Genomic DNA, 16,328 nt, shown 5'->3' with positions numbered 1-16,328 from the left:
TTTTGTTTGTGAGAGCATCCTGCCCATGTGGGATATCAGAAGAGTGGAAAAGGTCGTCTGTAATATCCCCCAGCCCGCACAGGCCTAGCCGGATTTGAGGCCGGCTTTTAAAGTGGCCGGGAATTTCATTCACTAATTGTTCCACCTTCAGTTGAGGGAGGAGAAAGTGGGGATTTCGAATAGAGGGAGCAAGGGATATTTCTTTATTTCTTTATTTTTATATTTTTTAAGGCCTTCTGTGGTCTAACCAGGGCCTCGCCTGCTGTTTCTGCCTGTGAGAGAGAGGTGATCCCCGGGGGGCCTCTTTGTGTTTACTCCCAGGCTTCACTGAGCCAGGCTTTATTTAACCAACTGCTATTGATAGCTCTCCACATGAAAAACGGAAATATTCACATGAACGTTTATTTTATTGAGTACTTGCTCACAGGCAATAGGCTAAAGATCAGATTCACACTGTCCTTTTTTAATGACATATATACATTGGTTCAATGTGAGTAAAATATAAAGAATACATGTTTATATGCAGTTGACAGGATATAGAATACAGTAATATTACATCGTACTGCTTTCCTTCTAAAGTGTAAAAAACAAAACATACAAAAGCCTCATAAACTCTTTGTAAAATTATACTTGAGTTCTATATTGCAAAATTGAGAAAAATCATAACTTGTATTTCACATGACAAATGACCTATATACATATTTATGAAGTATATCAGTGTGTATCTGAAATCTAACTGAAAAAATATATATGTTTCATTCCATTTTCTTACCCACCTGTGAATAGGAACATGAGAATGTTGCCTGGAGCTTTTTGAATATTTATCATTTCATTTTCACAAGGGATGGTTTTACCATTGTTAGCTGTTCACTATGTGAACAACATCAACAACAACAACAACAACAACAACAACAACAACAACGAATAAAACCAACGTATTATTAAAATAGTTCTCTGACAGGCCTTGCTCTCCCAGTGAGTCAAATGTCTGGACCATCTTGGCCACACTCTCTCTCTCACTCTCTCTCCTCATGTCTGGTCCCACTGTGGCCAAAATGGCGCATGACATGAAACGAATCAAAAATAGCATGTACAGCTGTTGTGCTCAAAAACAAAGATGTTTAATGAGATGCAAAAAATATATACATTTAAAAAATCACTGGGCAGTTTTGAGACCTACAGGGTGTTTGGGAGTCCTGCCATGGGTCTGGCTTCAGCGTTTCCTCAGCGATGGTCTTCTAAGCCCTTCCAATCCCCAGCTGAACTTGCACACCCGATCCATCTTGAAGGCATGAAAGGCAACAGCTGCCTTCATCGGAGCTGAAAGAGAAAAACAAATCACCCGTCCAGACTTTTTTTTTTTTTTTTTCTTTTTTTAACTTTTTTCTTTGTCTTAGCCGTGGTTGCCGTGTTGCAGTCAGTAAGCCGCTTGTGTAGCGCCGGCAGCAAGGTGGTAACTGAGGATGTGTCTGTCTGTTGCAGGTGGGCTCTGGTCCTGGGGTGGGCTTCAATGTCAACGTGGCGTGGACTGGAGGTCTGGAACCACCAATGGGGGACGCAGAGTACCTGGCAGCATTCAGGTAAGATACCGTCTAACCTGCTCAAGGCCTTTGTGTGTGGCTCAGTGTGATCACGATGAACCACTATATATTTCACACCACCTTTCACCCATCTTGAATTTCACAATTTCAATAGTCTCGTCGATAGTCTATAAGACCTACTACATCATCTGATAAGCTCAGGACTCTGACTGCTCATGCTGGGAGTGATGTATATATTTATATTGATCGGATTTTACCCGTTTCGCCCCTTGCCTGTGTTTCTGATCGTTGGTGCCCGGGGTTAGGCACAGTGTAAGCAAGGGGAGAGTGGCGCTGGCCTCTTCGGATGTGGAGCCCCTAGCAGCCGAAGCAGCCGCGGTTTGGGCCCCCCCACCCCCCCTCCAGCTGCTTTCCCTGGATAAAGAGCGCTGAGAACAATGGCAGGGAGCTGGCAGGACCCATTTCCCTTTCTTTACCACCCAAGGGACAGAGCATTAAAAGAATAGCAAAGCAAAGGACCTGGGACATCTGTAAACAATAACAGTTTCTGTTTTAACTCCCCCCCCACCACCCTATCTCCCCCCCCCACCCCCTTTAAGTGATCTGTAATGAGCTCTCCCTCCCTCCGTTCGCTCGCTGATGCAGTTATTGAGATATTCCAGTCAATGTGGGTTGGTTTATTGGTCTAGAAGGGGGGTGGGGTGGTTTGAGCGAGGGATGGGGTTGAGGGGTGGGGGTGGGGGGGAAGGCTGAGGGAATCCAAAGCAGGATAATTAAGCCTAATAGATTTCAGATGGGGTTCTATGGAACTGACAATGACGTGAGAAGACGACAAGGCTTAAATGGGAACCAGACGGAGGCGAAGGGCTTTGAACTCGGCTCTCGGAGAAAATCAAAAGGAGCGCTCTGTAAATCACTGGCAGCGCTCCCCGGCCCGCAAACAACAGCCTTGTGGAAGTACCTTAACGTCGGCCTGGCTCCCACCTACCCTGGGGCAGCACCTCAAGATGTTGTTCTTCAGACACAGTGTAGATAGGTTTCCCCTCCCCCGCAGCCGAGAAAACGGGCCCCTCTGAATGTGTCCTACTCCCGTGTTCCCAAGATAGGATTTCAGGATTGCGCACAGCACCTCCTTGTGGCCAGCGCAGGAAATACTGTGACTCCTTCCCAAGGTGTCCCGTCCTCCTCTGTGCCATGCAGGAATCTCACACGCAAAGCAGTCTGGTTGTAGCTCCGGGATATCACCCCTTGGGTAACCGTGTCAGACTGAGGGATGCGGAATAACAATTCGGATTGCGATCGGAATCTCCAGCCAACACATTTTGAGAAGGATGTTGTTGAGCACAGTGTGTCATTAATGGTCTCTGATTGTTGCACAGACTGGTGTAATCGAGGGCATACGCTATATGCCCATGTAACTAGAAGGATGTTTCGCATATTCCCGCGTAACTTTGGAAGATTTTGCGTATACCCTGCTATAATTCCTGTAACGAATTCTGCCATTCATCCAATAATTCCCGGTTGACAAACTGTCTGACATTTAACCCAGTGTGGCAAAATGCGTAAGCCGAGTATATGAGGAAGAATCATTTTAAGGTGGTTTATAGAGATCAGTTTCCAAATTTAGCTCGCTGTGACTCATTTTGCTGTCCCGGGTGACAGATGTGCCTGTTTCCTGACTGTTGGTGGCTCGTACCCCTTCTCATCCCGCCCGCTCTCTGTGCCCGCAGGACTGTGGTGATGCCCATCGCCCAGGAGTTCTCCCCGGACGTGGTTCTGGTGTCGTCCGGGTTTGACGCCGCCGAAGGGCACCCGGCACCACTTGGGGGATACAGAGTGTCGGCGAAATGTAAGTGAACTCAGTGGTAAAGCTCTCTTGATTCATATTACAGAACAGAAAGGCAGTTGGAAGGAACATAACAAAATTATAATTAAATCTGAAAAGGGATCAGTCTCAATCAGGAGATTCATCCGGTTTCATGAGCAGGCTTCATACGTGGCTTTAAAAAAAAAAAAAAGAAAGGAATGCACTTATGAAAAACACCAAACAGATCGACACTAATAAATACAAATCACTCTTATTGCTTAATACACTCCCCACCGAAAATGATACACCAGCAGTTGGTCATATATTTCTTTGACTTGCTGGAATGGCGTGCGCACATTGAAAGCATTACTGGGGAGTGATGGAGTGGTGTGTCGAGAGGAAAGTTGTGTGGAGTCCCTGTCACTGAGAGAGGGATGGGGGGGGGGGGGGGGTCTCTGTGACTGGGTGTCCCCCGTGCTGTGTGGGTGTGGGCTGCACTGCTCTGGGTGGGCCTGTGTGTGTGTGTGTGTGTGTGTGTGTGTGTGTGTGTGTGTGTGTGAGAGAGCAGATTTAATCCCTGTGCACAAACAGCAAGCGTCACAAACAAGCATGCGGATCGACAAAACTGCACAGCTGTCGCATATCCCCTCGTTCACTTTCAGGAAAAGAAACCACCCACCATCCAGGCCTGCATCTACTGCCTTGTAGTGCTTTGCCCGTCCAGAGCTGTTTGTCCAGCCACCAGTTCCCCATGTGTCCGGTGTGCTGAGTCTGTCTGTGCCCACAGGTTTCGGGTTCCTGACGCGCCAGCTGATGAGGCTGGCAGGGGGCAGGCTGGTGCTGGCGCTGGAGGGGGGCCACGACCTCACGGCCATCTGCGACGCCTCGGAGGCCTGCGTCAGTGCCCTGCTGGGCAACGAGGTAAAGAGATGAATCAGAATGCCGACCGAATGCCACCATGTCAAAGGAGATCTATTGTATAACTGAAGCTAGTGACTAATGAACTAATAAAATGGATATTTTTTTATGGTACCCCGAAGATTCACTATTGCAGCTCCTGGTGGTAGTTGGTAGTAAAGGGCAGGTGGAGAAAGTCACAAGTAAGTGGGAGGTGGGTGGCAGGGGTTCTGCCTGTGTGCGAGTGTCCGGTCCAGAGCTCGAATCTTGCTTTTCTATTGCAGATGGAGCCGCTTCCAGAGGAGGTTCTCCGGCTCAGGCCGAATGCCAATGGGGTGCGATCCCTGGAGAGGGTGCTACAAGTGCAAGGTGAGTTTCCCCCCCATCTCCCAACCATCTCCCCAGCAGCGCCGCCTGACTCCCATTAACTTAAAAGGCGCCCTGGCACCGCGGCACACAGCCCATCTGATTGCACACAAATGTTTCCGAAATGTCTAATTAACATTCACAGCCGCAAGAATGTGGTCCTCCAGTGGATGGATGGATGGTTGAGTGGAGGGAAGAAAACCAAATAAATAAAATAATCTTGCATTTGTCCATGCGTGTCCGTCAGAAACAAACGCGCACACACACTCACATACTCTCACACACATCGAGATATGGATGAAGGAATCTGTGTGGGGGGTAACTTGCCTTGCCTCCCCTTGGCAGCCGTGCTGGTCTCTTGCTACGGTTGATCTGCCAGGCCCTTGGCCCGCTGGCATCAAACTCTTCTGTTTATTTTTTCTTGCGAAACAAGCCTGCCCTCCCATGCTTAGCTTGCAGTTGTTGAGATGTGAATTGATGGCTGTTTGTTGGGTCCAGAAAAGTCCCATTCTTACAGCTGATCAGGCGCGGTAATGACGGATGTTGTACAGCTCACTGAGAGACTTCCAAAGAGCTGGCACAGTACTCCAGATATTATCGAATGGCACTGCATGGCAAGATCCCATTAGCCAAAAAAGTGTGAGAACTGTTAGGCTTTATGTCTTTACTTTTAAGTCCCAGTGTGGAACCATTCACTTTTTTTGCCCTTTTGGTTTCTCTTTCTCCTCATTCTTCTCATTCTTCTCCTTCTTCACCTCCTCCTTATATCAATTGTACCTGGACTATAGCCGGGTTGTTAATGCAAGACCATGTGAAACAATGGCATCTGATTAGTGTGTCTGTGTGTGCGTGTCTCTCTCAGGTCAGTACTGGAAGTCTGTGCAGCGATTCCACCCCACGGTGGGCCTGTCCTTCCTGGAGGCTCAGAAACATGACGCCGAGGAGAATGACACCGTCACCGCCCTGGCCTCACTCTCCGTGGGAGTCAACCCTGGGGTCGTCAACAAGAGGTCAGCCCCTGAAACCAGTTTGGCTACAAAGAATGAAGGGTGGTGCTTAAGACCATGGTTACTGCTACTAATTAATACCACAGTAAATTATTCAGAAACGTAAAAAAAGAGTCAAAAGAAGCAGAAAATGTATTAAGTATATGTCTCTGCCAGAACTGAACGCAAGGGGAATTTGGGTTTGTCATTCGTGCCCACGGATGGTAAAAGATGGTGATTTATATCCATTAGCACCGTTAGCCCCCTGTGGTCTAAAATGTAACTCTTGTTCTCCCCACTGCAGGCCTCAGGACGACCCCATGGAGGATGACGACGAGGACTCCATGTAGGGAGCGCTGACCTTTGAACTCCGTGCTGCGGAAATAGCCAATCCCCTTGAGCTGTGGTACTATGCAACATCCCGACAGGTGCTCTCTGGGCCCTGCCTCACTGCCTCTACACCGACTGTGCCTCACTCGCCAACACCAAGCCTCACCTCACCGGCACCCAGCAAATCATTCCAGGACTGGCGGACCGACCAACGTGGCGCCGGCACTCCCGGCAAGCCACTGAAACGAACACGCGCTGTGTTTTTCTACTTCGGTTGATCAAGCACAATCTTTCTGCAGTGCACATGGAGGAGCTATTACTGTACATAGGAAAATACTTTATAACTGTCCTGTACCACGATGTCAAGATAATTTTTTCTTCTGAAAGAATGGATGCTATTTTTAAAGCACCCTAGACCAGTGGAAATTCCACATGCACCTGTATGTCCCTTCATCGGGCACTCTGACGCCCCCTCCCACCCCATCCCAACTGTGGATTAAGTGCCTGGGATCGTTAACACTTATTTTCAAGAGCCGGGGACTCTATTCTATTCAAAGATCTATTCAAAGCCCTTTGCTTCTGTCTCCGGCACTGGTTTGAGTGTGGATAGGTTTGTTTAAATGGCTCAGTTCCAGTCAAGCCTTTTTTTTGATCAGCAGCTTTGTGGGTGCTACTCAATACTGCAATTGTGTGCCAGATACACTGCACATAGAATAGGCCATTTATTTCTTTGAAGAAAGAGACATATTCTTTTTTACCTTCCAGGAGGGGGACATGGCCTTAAGACTTTGACAGAGCTTTTAAGTATTCACATCTGGCCACTGTGGAATTTGTTGTTCATTGTTTTTATTAATATTATTGTAATTTAACCACTAAGGAAGTAGAAGAAGATGATGAAGAAGAAGTAGTTTAAGGAAAGAAATGCAACACAGCAACCTGTGGTTTGTGAACTTTGCACTGTGCATTCCAAAATGTGAACAATGAAACTTTCCATCACCGGGGCGTTGGATGGGGTGGGGGGGAATCTAGGTTATTTAATTCTTAATTGAGTAGACTTTTATATTTTATATTTTGAAGTAACTTTGAGATTCTTCTCTTTTTTTTTATACATGGAAAAAGGCATTTTGTATTTGGCCAGATCTGGGTCAAAATGAAGACCAAAGACTGTCATAATTCATTCCACTGTGGTCCGAGGATTGTTCCATGCGCTCGGATGATTTTGCCACCTCACGCCTAGTTGCCTTTGTACACATGCGTCACTGCTGGATAGTCTTTCGAAGCTAAGGTGAAATGGTTTAATCAACTAATCCAAACTTCTGACACGTGAGGCCCACAGCCTATAGCATCTGGAGACGCACAGAATTCCTTACAATTCCTTCAATTGTTCTTCGCATTACCTTGGGACCAACGGACATGATGTGTGGGAAAAGGAACCGATTTGACTGAGAGTAACTGAAGTTGGAGACAGTTGGAAAGCAGTGAAAACCTTGTGTTTGCTTTCACACCTGTAACTGCCCTTAGACACTGCGACCTGAGCTGGGCAGACAGCTAATGCACTTAGCAGAAGATTTTCAATGTCTTAGATACAGGGGCTGGGGGGTGGGGGGGCGGGAGGACGGGGAGAGAAAGATGATGTTGATGATGGGATCCCTTTCACTTAAAAGAAAAGATCATTCCTATTTGTTGTTGATTGTATTACAAAGACCAGTATTTTAACCTGTGGATAGATGAACCTACTGTATTGTATATTTGATAGTCTTAATATCTACTTCAAAGGCAAAAAAACAAACAATGTTATTGTGTAGTTCTTTTTATTATTGGGGGTTGGGGGGGGGCATATCTCAACTGTATGAAAAGACAACATTAGGGTGTCCTGTGCAAGGCCACCCCCCCACCACCCACTATACTAAAAGCAAGAATGACTTATCAGGTAACCCTTTACTTGTTGTATCTTTTGGTTTATCTGAGTGTGTTGTTGCAGATGTGCGTAGTTCTTCTCTCGTGGGGAAAATAATCCGTAAGCAGGTCCAATGTTATTCCAGTTGGGCTGTGATGCTGTTCCATGGCCACCAGAACCACCTCGAGAGAGTTCTGCTCTTGGCATTTAGAAACACTGGAGCCAAATATCGACTAATGCACCTAATGCAGCAGGCCGAGATACGGGGGTCCGTTTAGCTTATGCTCCTATCAGCACTTAATGTAAAGAGACGGGCATCCAAATTGGCAAAACCTTCCTCTTGAGAAGCCCAGATGAACGGGATGTTTGGGTAAATTGGTAAATCGTCTGCTCAGCACTCTGAGCCAGACCAGTCACTTGGATCAGGAGAAAGCAGGACCAAAACCAGGGGGTAGGTTTGTATTCACCACTCACCCGCCCAACGGGATCTCCACGCCCTCGCTTATGTAGGTTTACCGTAGTAAAACCAGGTTAAAAGTGTGAAAAACCCAATGTTTCCCAGGCTAAACTTTTATTTGTTTTTCAATCCTTTGGAGCTCTTGTTCCAAGTAGACAGTGTCTCAAAGTGCTTAACACTGAGTCATATACAGCCAGAAAGACCTGGAGCCAGTTGTGTAAAACATCTCAAGTATTGAATCACTTACAGTGAGTATTAAATCTAACAGTTTTATTTTTATTTTTTCCCCTTGCCTCCAGTGGGCTCAGGTTGTGTTTTGAAACGCCCTTAATCTTGAGGAACGCTTGAGGGGAATCTGATCTCAAGTTGTTTTACGCGACTTGTGTTTATGAAACGAGAGGAGCCCACACTGCCCACAGCTTTACAATCACCCTTCACTAAAGGTGCTACATATTTTTGTTATTATGACTCAACAGAATCACATCACGGCCAGGTCTGTGCTACATTGGGTGCAAATTCAGGACTCTGAGCAGATTTTGCTCAACAGATCCCATAGGACTGTATTGTAATGCTTAAAATGGCTCTGACCCAACAGCAGCATTGGCGTTGCCCATTGCTGTTTGTCTTTTTCTTGAGTTTTCTGCGTTTTAAAAGGGAGCAGATCAATTAAGTTATGGATACAGAATGTGTTCATGCAGTGTTCCTTGCACCAAGGGGGCTCCTTGTCTTAATCAGCGAGGTATTTATTGGTGCTTGTATTGCTTCTTTTTTGTGTGTTTGTGTGTGTGTGTGTGTGTGTGTGTGTGTGTGTAAATAGCTGCAAAAAAACCAAAATCCTACACCGATGTGCCTTGAATGGTTTGTTTGGCTCCATGTAGAGATAGCCTCCATAAACTGGATCTTTAAACAGAAAAGAAAAGAAAGAAAAAACAAACATAAAACAACAAAAGCATCTTATTTTTTTTTTTCTCCTGTATGTACAGATAATTATTTTGTACTGTGGTTTCTCTCCTTTATTAAAAGGGAAAAAAAGGAGTTTGGGGTTCTTTCCATGCCAGTTCTTGCTCTTCCACAGCCATAAACTTGAGTTTGGTGGGACAATCCATGAATGCAAAAAAAAGAAGGCCAGTCCTCCACTTTTATCACTCGAAGGGGCGTTTGTCTACTGAGAACAACAATGAGACATGAACACCCATTTCACTATCGACCTGCACAGCACTGACTCAAGCTTTCGTGAATGCTGGTGAAATCACCCACTCTACCACTGAATCACTCAAATAAAATCCATTTAGAGATCCCATTCACAACTTGTTTGAGTTAGGTACTCCTATGGTATTTCAGATGCACTATTAATCCAATTAGCTCTTTCATTCCCAATGGGAGCATAACATATGATTTTTCTATTTCTCCAATTAAAATTATTTAAAACAATACCGTGGTGCTACAAAAGGATGTTGCTTGCTTTTGTGGCATCCTTTGCTGATTTTTTTTTTTTCTCCTTTCACCCAGACAGCCAATAAATATTTGTAAGCATTCTATGTTTTATTTGCAATTACACCGTCTCCTGCCATACCAGACTCATGGTTAATTAAAAAATTATGGATGTCTGGATATCCTAAAAATTGGCACAAACTCACAGCAATCATACAGGGTAACATTTTACTTTTAAGCCTCACTCATTAGGCAGGTTAGTCATTTATTAGTGACTTTGTAGCCCTTAAAACATCAGGGATGGGCACCATTTGTATTACTGAACACCTTAGTGATATTAGTTAATTGAGAAGCTACACCTTCAATTCTTTTGGGGAAGCTTTTTTTGCTTATCTTGTCCAGATAAGGTTTGATGCATTGTTGATTGTTAACGTTATTGAAACCGCCATACTTTGGCAGTAAAACAGCTAAACGAAAATAAATATTAGTGCTGACTTTTGGCACATACACTTTAGTCTCAAAGTAGTTCTACAAAATACAGTAGTTCTTGAAAATACAACTGTTCACAGTGTTATTGTATGAAGGCCTAGCCTGGACTGCTATACACCTTTTCATAGATGCTCACAGAGGGAAATGGTTCATTTCTCTAGCAGTGCCATTCCTAGTAGAGCTGATGTCTTTTTCATTTACCCATCCAGTTTTTCCCAGATGTGTTCTATGACAGCTGGACCTTAGCCAAACAAGGTTATGTTGAACACAGAATTTAGGGTTGTCACCTTTTGAACAGACAAAAATCTGACCCATTTCAAAATTTGACTAATGCTTTTATTGCCCTCCCTACCCGCCGCCCCAATTGCACACATTTCTCTCAAAGATACAGGCTTCACAACTGCTCTCACATTATTCATACTTGATCTAGGCGTAGTCACTTTTAGGCTACTGAAATGATACATTTTGAAGTAAACTTATCCACTACACCCAGATATACTTGGCATTTGATTTTGCAGCTGTCAGGAGTTGTTTGTTTTTCAATGCCAAGTCTTCACAAGAAACTTTGAAATGAAATCTGATGCAAGAAATCTGGTTTGACCAGGTTTGATGACATTTGATTTGTCAACATTTGAAGCAGGGGTGCTGCCACGGGTCTAAACACGAGGGGGCCAGAATTACTGGCAGGGAGCAGACCTATAGCACAGAGTGATTATTATTAACAGACCTCTTGCATGACATCTATTTATCTATGTATTCTACACAGTACTGATGGAGAGTGATAGTACAGTGTGGAGGATGAGCTGGTTGGTGGACACAGGAAGAAATGAACCACCAACTTAATTATTTTTGATTTGATTTGTTTACAATAGTAATGAAAATGTACAGACAGCTTAGATGTCACTCCACTTGTAAAAAGCCCATTCACAAACACAAAGTAGTGCAGTATTTGAATTTATACGGACAATAGAAAATTCATGCAATATAGCAAAACCAGATATCCTCCCTGCAATGTATTTTTAAAATTAACGATAGGTTATTATCATAACCCCGGTTCCCTGAAAAAGAAATACAGCCATTACCGAATGGGAAGAGCCTTCTTACCTGCCAATCAGTGAAAACATGTACCAAAGCTGCCCAATAGGGGCCCTGCTGGCAGGAGGAAGACCCGCCCACATCTGTGAAAAGTCTCCTCCTGACGCAGCTCCCTGCCATTTCTTTGTCAGGAAGGTTGTCTGGTCAAGTGACCCCTGAAGAGTAATGGCTGTCTTTCTTTTTCAGGGAACCAGGGTTATGATAATAACCTATCGTTCCATTTCAAATTGAAAGACAGCCATTTAACGAATGGGAAGAATATACCATAGCTGTCGTGAGTCCTGACACCTGATTTAAGCCCCAATCCCATCATAGCAAGCATAGCAGAGCCTCACAGCACCTGAGGGCTAGCAGTTTGAAGTACCTGGGTGCCCAAGTTTGGGCGCACCTGGTCCGCCACGTAGAGGCGGTAGAACCTCGTGAAGGTCTGTTGACCGGACCAGTGTTCATGTGTGGTGCCATGAAAGAGAGCCCACAACATGGCCTATCCCCTTGTTGAGGGCGCTGAGATGTGTTCAGGCATGGAAATGTTTGCAGTCTCATAGGTGAGACAGATCATGTCCGCCACTCAGTGCGCCAGTCTTTTTTTTTTTTAAACCGCCCTCTCTCTGGTGGTGGAACCATAGCAGACACACAGCTGGTGGGATTTGCGGCAGTTGCACAGTCCTCCGCATATAGCACCTCAAAGCCTGGACAGGGCAGAGTGTTTGTAGTCTGCAGTTCTCATCTAATGTATGTGGAGGGGGATGGAAAGACTACAGGACAATCGGTTGATTAATGTGGAATGCCAACACGACCTTATGTAGGAAGGCCGGGTTCGTCCTCAGAGTGACTCTGTCGTTGCTTCCTGAGAAGATCAGACAGGCTTTATCCATGGACGAGGCATGAATTTCACTAATTCTCCTTGCCGACATTATCGCTACAATGAAGGCTACCTTGATTGAGAGGAAGCAGAGCTTGGTTGTGGAAATGGGCTCAAAGGGAGCACCGCTCAGTCCTTTCGGCACTAATTCCAAGTCCCAGGCTGGAATTGTGTCCTTTACTGGTGGTCTCAAACGTCTCGCACCCTTAAGAAACTGGATCACCAGGAAATGGGCTCCTGGGGAGACATTGTCAATCTTATCATGGCATGCTGAGATGGGAGCCAGATATACCTCCAATGTGGATGCAGATGGGGGCACGACACCAGATCCACGTCTGGCTAGGCACCAGTTCTGAAAGGCTGACCACTTATAAGTATATTGGGCCCTGGTAGAGGGGGCCCTGGCCGACTGCAGCATTTCCACGACATTAACAGCAGGCCCCGAGACATCAGGCAGTGCCTTTCAGGGGCCAAACCCACAACTGCAGCTGTGCTGGATAGGGGTGCCACAGCAGTCCCTCTGCTTGGCTCAGCAAGTCCTATCAAAGTGGAAGCTGCCATGGATCCGTGCTGATCATCTATGCCAGTGTCACAAACCACAACTCGGCCACCAGGGGGCAATCAGGAGGACTTGGGCGCCGTCCTGGCGAATCCTCTCCATTGTTAGTGGAAGAAGTGGGAGTGAGGGGAAGCATACAGCAGTTCCTGTGGCCATGGGTGAGCAAAAGCGTCCACGCCCAGGGGAGCACCTCCTGTTTCCTTGCCCATGTGGCAAAGAGGTCGACTCGAGCTCATCCAATCCTTTCCCAGATATGTTCCACCACCTGAGGATTCAGTCTCCACTCTGAGCTGTTGACATCCCCTAGAGAGAATGTCCGACACTGTATTGGACACACCGGGCAGGTGTATTGCTCGTATTGAGCAGAGATTGTCTTGTGCCCACAGGAGAAATCTGCACGCCACACAATGTAGTCTGGGGGAGCACAGGCCCCCCTGGTGGTTGATGTAGGCCACCACCGACGTGTTGTCTGTCCGAACCAGGACATGTCTGTCTGTCAGAACATGGTGAAAATGGTACAGCGCCAGACACACTGCTTGCAGCACCTGTACATTGATGTGTCCATATCCCTCTGACTCCCATCCCATTCCAGACAGCGTCCCAGCCTGTACCTGAGGCATCTGTGGTGATGACTTCCCGTCTGTGTGGGTATCTGTGCCTGCCAGCATGTTGAGGTCACTGTCAATGGGTGGTGTTTGTCTCTGTAGCCTGTGAGCATTTACCCAGCGTTGTAATGGACGCATGTGCATGAGTCCCAGGGGGAGAATATCCGAGGCGGCCCCCATCAGTCCCAACAGTTTTTGAAACTTGACCAGTTGGAGAGTCGATGTCCTTCTGAATGATGCAAGGCACTTCTCCAATGACTCAATTCTGTCTTTGGTTAGGTAGGCAAGCATGTCCTGAGAGTCTAGCCTCATTCCCAAGAAGCCCACCTTCTCTGTGTAAACTGCAAGACCCAGTGCAGTCACGTGACGTATGAACTCTGCTGTATGTTCCTCCGCCTGAAGCCTGGAGTCTGCGCATACCAGCCTGTTGTCCAGGTAATTCAAGATCCTTATCCCCTTCATCCTGAGGGGGGCCAAGGCTGCATCCATGCACTTTGAGAATGTGTGGGGAGCCAAGCCGAACGGCAGCACACTGGACTCGTACGCCTGCCCTTGGAAGGCGAAGCGCAGGTATTTCCTGTGTGCTGGGAGGATGGGGACGAGGAAGTAGGCGTCCCTGAGGTCTATTGATGTGAACCAGTCGCCCGGCCGGACGGGCTGGAGGATACGCTGTGCAGTCAGCATGCAGAAGTTTCTATTCTTCAGAAACATGTTGAGGCCCCTCAGGTTGAGAATGGGCCTCTGTCTTTCCTTGGCATTTGGAAGTACCCCGAGTAGAATCCTGCTCGAGAGTGCTCCTCAGCCACTAGTCCTATTGCTTGTTTCTCCCGCATCACAGAGATTTCCTGTGACAGAGCTTTCGCCCTTTCGGGGTATCCGACAGTAGTGGTCAGCACGCCCCTGAAGGGGGGTGGGCAGAGTGGAATTGGAAGGCGTATCCGTGGGTCATCATCGTTCACACCCAGGAGTCCTGGGTGCAGGCTTGCCATTGGTCGAGTCCGGTCAGTCTGTTGGGGGGTGGTGGGGGTGGTGATACCGGCCGCGTCCCTTTAGGGACGCTCCTGCAGCTTCACAGGGGATTGTCGAGGGTCTCCCCACCCCTTAGGTCTCTGCACAATGCTTGCAACCTCTGTCGCCTGTCAGTGCTTGTTGGTCGTTTTCAGCACCCAGGAATCGGACACAGAGGTCTGGCACCCGGAGCACTGGGAACGCCCCTTTAGGCTTCATCCTGGACAGCATGAGGTCTGTCCTGATGTCTTCCTCATCCAGACCTTCAATATATATGGACAATTCCTAGGGTAGGAAGACTTTGCCGAACCCCTCACAGGAAATACTGTCTACCTCGAAGCTGTCGAACTGAACATCGATTTTGGTCGAGGTTTATCGACGGGTCGTCTTGGCGCCTCAAATCGATCGAAGTTGTCGATGCCGAAGGTCGAGATGTTGAGAGGTCGATGAAAGGTCGAAACGTCTACGTCGTTGTCGAGAGGTCACCGGAGTAGGACGAGGTCGACAGCTATGGTCGAGGTTGACGAGGGATGGTCAAGAGGTCGACAGGGTTGGTCGATATCGACGGGCTGGTCGAGAGTTTTGACAGCCTAGTCGAGATATTGATGCAATGGTCGAGAGATCGATTGTTGGTCGAGAGGTCAACATCTGTTGATGTTGAGGGAGGTCAGTCATGTTGATCTCGATGTACCGAACGGTTTAGACTCCCGCCGGCAGAGATCAAGTCAATGTGGGGATTTCCCCAACCGGGAGATGGGAAGAGAAGCGGGCGGGACAGTCAGCTGACCGAAACCGCAGGAGACTGCTCCAGCTGGAGTAGCGTCGATTTCTCACTCCTTCTCCTTCCTTCACTCAAATCTGGAAAAAATGGTACAGGAAGTAATGATCGCACAGCAGATCTCAATGGAGGGACCGAAGCCGGCTCTGAGCGAGACACCTGCTGTACATTTACCTCCGAAGATAAGCAAAGCTCCAAGAGATAAACTCTGAAGAACACAAGTAGATAGTTATCCAAAATCCGATTCCCATTCGGTAATGGCTGTCTTTTGATTTGAAAGGGAAAATCAGACACTTGAATAGAAATGTTTGGCTTTTTTATTTTCAGGTCCTGTTATTCTTTGCTACCTAGATCAGAAGTTGGTAAGGTTTGCTAGTTGCTGCAATATTAATATAAAAAATAATAAGTGCTGCTTGTCCACTTTCAATGTATAATGTAAAGTAATATAATAACATGGCACAACAAGATACTAACTTGCTCAGGTGTACTCAGACAAGAACGTTGTTAGCCTCTTGTTTAATATAAGGATCCATCTAAATGCAGTAATACTATTTTGTATTAATGCTTAGCTTGGCCAGCAAGTGGTTTTGAATACATGTATATGGAGTGTACATAAAAGACTAGCATTCATTACACAGTTTAAATAGCCAAATAAACCATTTTTAATAATAATAATAATAATAATAATAATAATAATAATAATAATAATAATAATAATAATAATAATGGTTTATTTGGCTATTTAAATAAACTAAAATATGCAATTGAATGCGTTATGCATTGAATAACTGTAGTTTGCGTCACTCATTTAACTGTGTTTATGTGCTGACCGGAAATGATCCATGCCATAATTAATGCAGTTTCCATACTGACAAATGCATAGTCTAAACGATGTATAAGCAATTTCAGACAGTAAATTAAAGTTATACGTGCCATCCCTAATTTGAACTTCGATGATGTCTAACCAACTGCCGAGCTATATGCTCAGATAAGTAACATAAATAACATCACAAAAACAAAATACCCGATCAGATTGTTTAATATGTATTTGTAATATAGTAGAAATCGTGTTATATTCTATTATTTCCTAGTGAAAACCGGACAGGTGTGCTCCTGGAAGCATATGCAATCTGTAGACCTGGTCTGGTATAATGTTGATTGATAGACAAAGCAAGGATTTCAGTCCAACCAAGACTGTAATATTTAATTGTAATTTCTGT

General features: G+C 46.0%; 1 protein-coding gene across 7 annotated transcripts in view; it reads left to right on the top strand.

The window, feature by feature from the left end:
• hdac7a (histone deacetylase 7a) overlaps positions 1 to 9,316 on the top strand; it is an 87,803-nt gene extending 78,487 nt beyond the window's left edge. For all 7 annotated transcript variants that reach the window (XM_066708324.1, XM_066708325.1, XM_066708329.1 and 4 more), the window contains 6 exons: positions 1,483 to 1,580; positions 3,272 to 3,390; positions 4,136 to 4,269; positions 4,530 to 4,614; positions 5,474 to 5,621; positions 5,902 to 9,316. In XM_066708324.1, the coding sequence (XP_066564421.1) occupies positions 1,483 to 1,580; positions 3,272 to 3,390; positions 4,136 to 4,269; positions 4,530 to 4,614; positions 5,474 to 5,621; positions 5,902 to 5,947 (630 nt within the window). In that variant the 3' untranslated portion in view covers positions 5,948 to 9,316. The remainder of the gene's footprint in view (positions 1 to 1,482; positions 1,581 to 3,271; positions 3,391 to 4,135; positions 4,270 to 4,529; positions 4,615 to 5,473; positions 5,622 to 5,901) is intronic.
• Positions 9,317 to 16,328: the final 7,012 nt, after the last annotated feature.

The sequence above is a fragment of the Amia ocellicauda genome, chromosome 7 (genome assembly GCF_036373705.1).
Source record: "Amia ocellicauda isolate fAmiCal2 chromosome 7, fAmiCal2.hap1, whole genome shotgun sequence".
NCBI lineage: Eukaryota > Metazoa > Chordata > Actinopteri > Amiiformes > Amiidae > Amia > Amia ocellicauda.
Note: the sequence above shows the minus strand (reverse complement) of the source record. Positions and strands in the feature narration are given on the sequence as shown.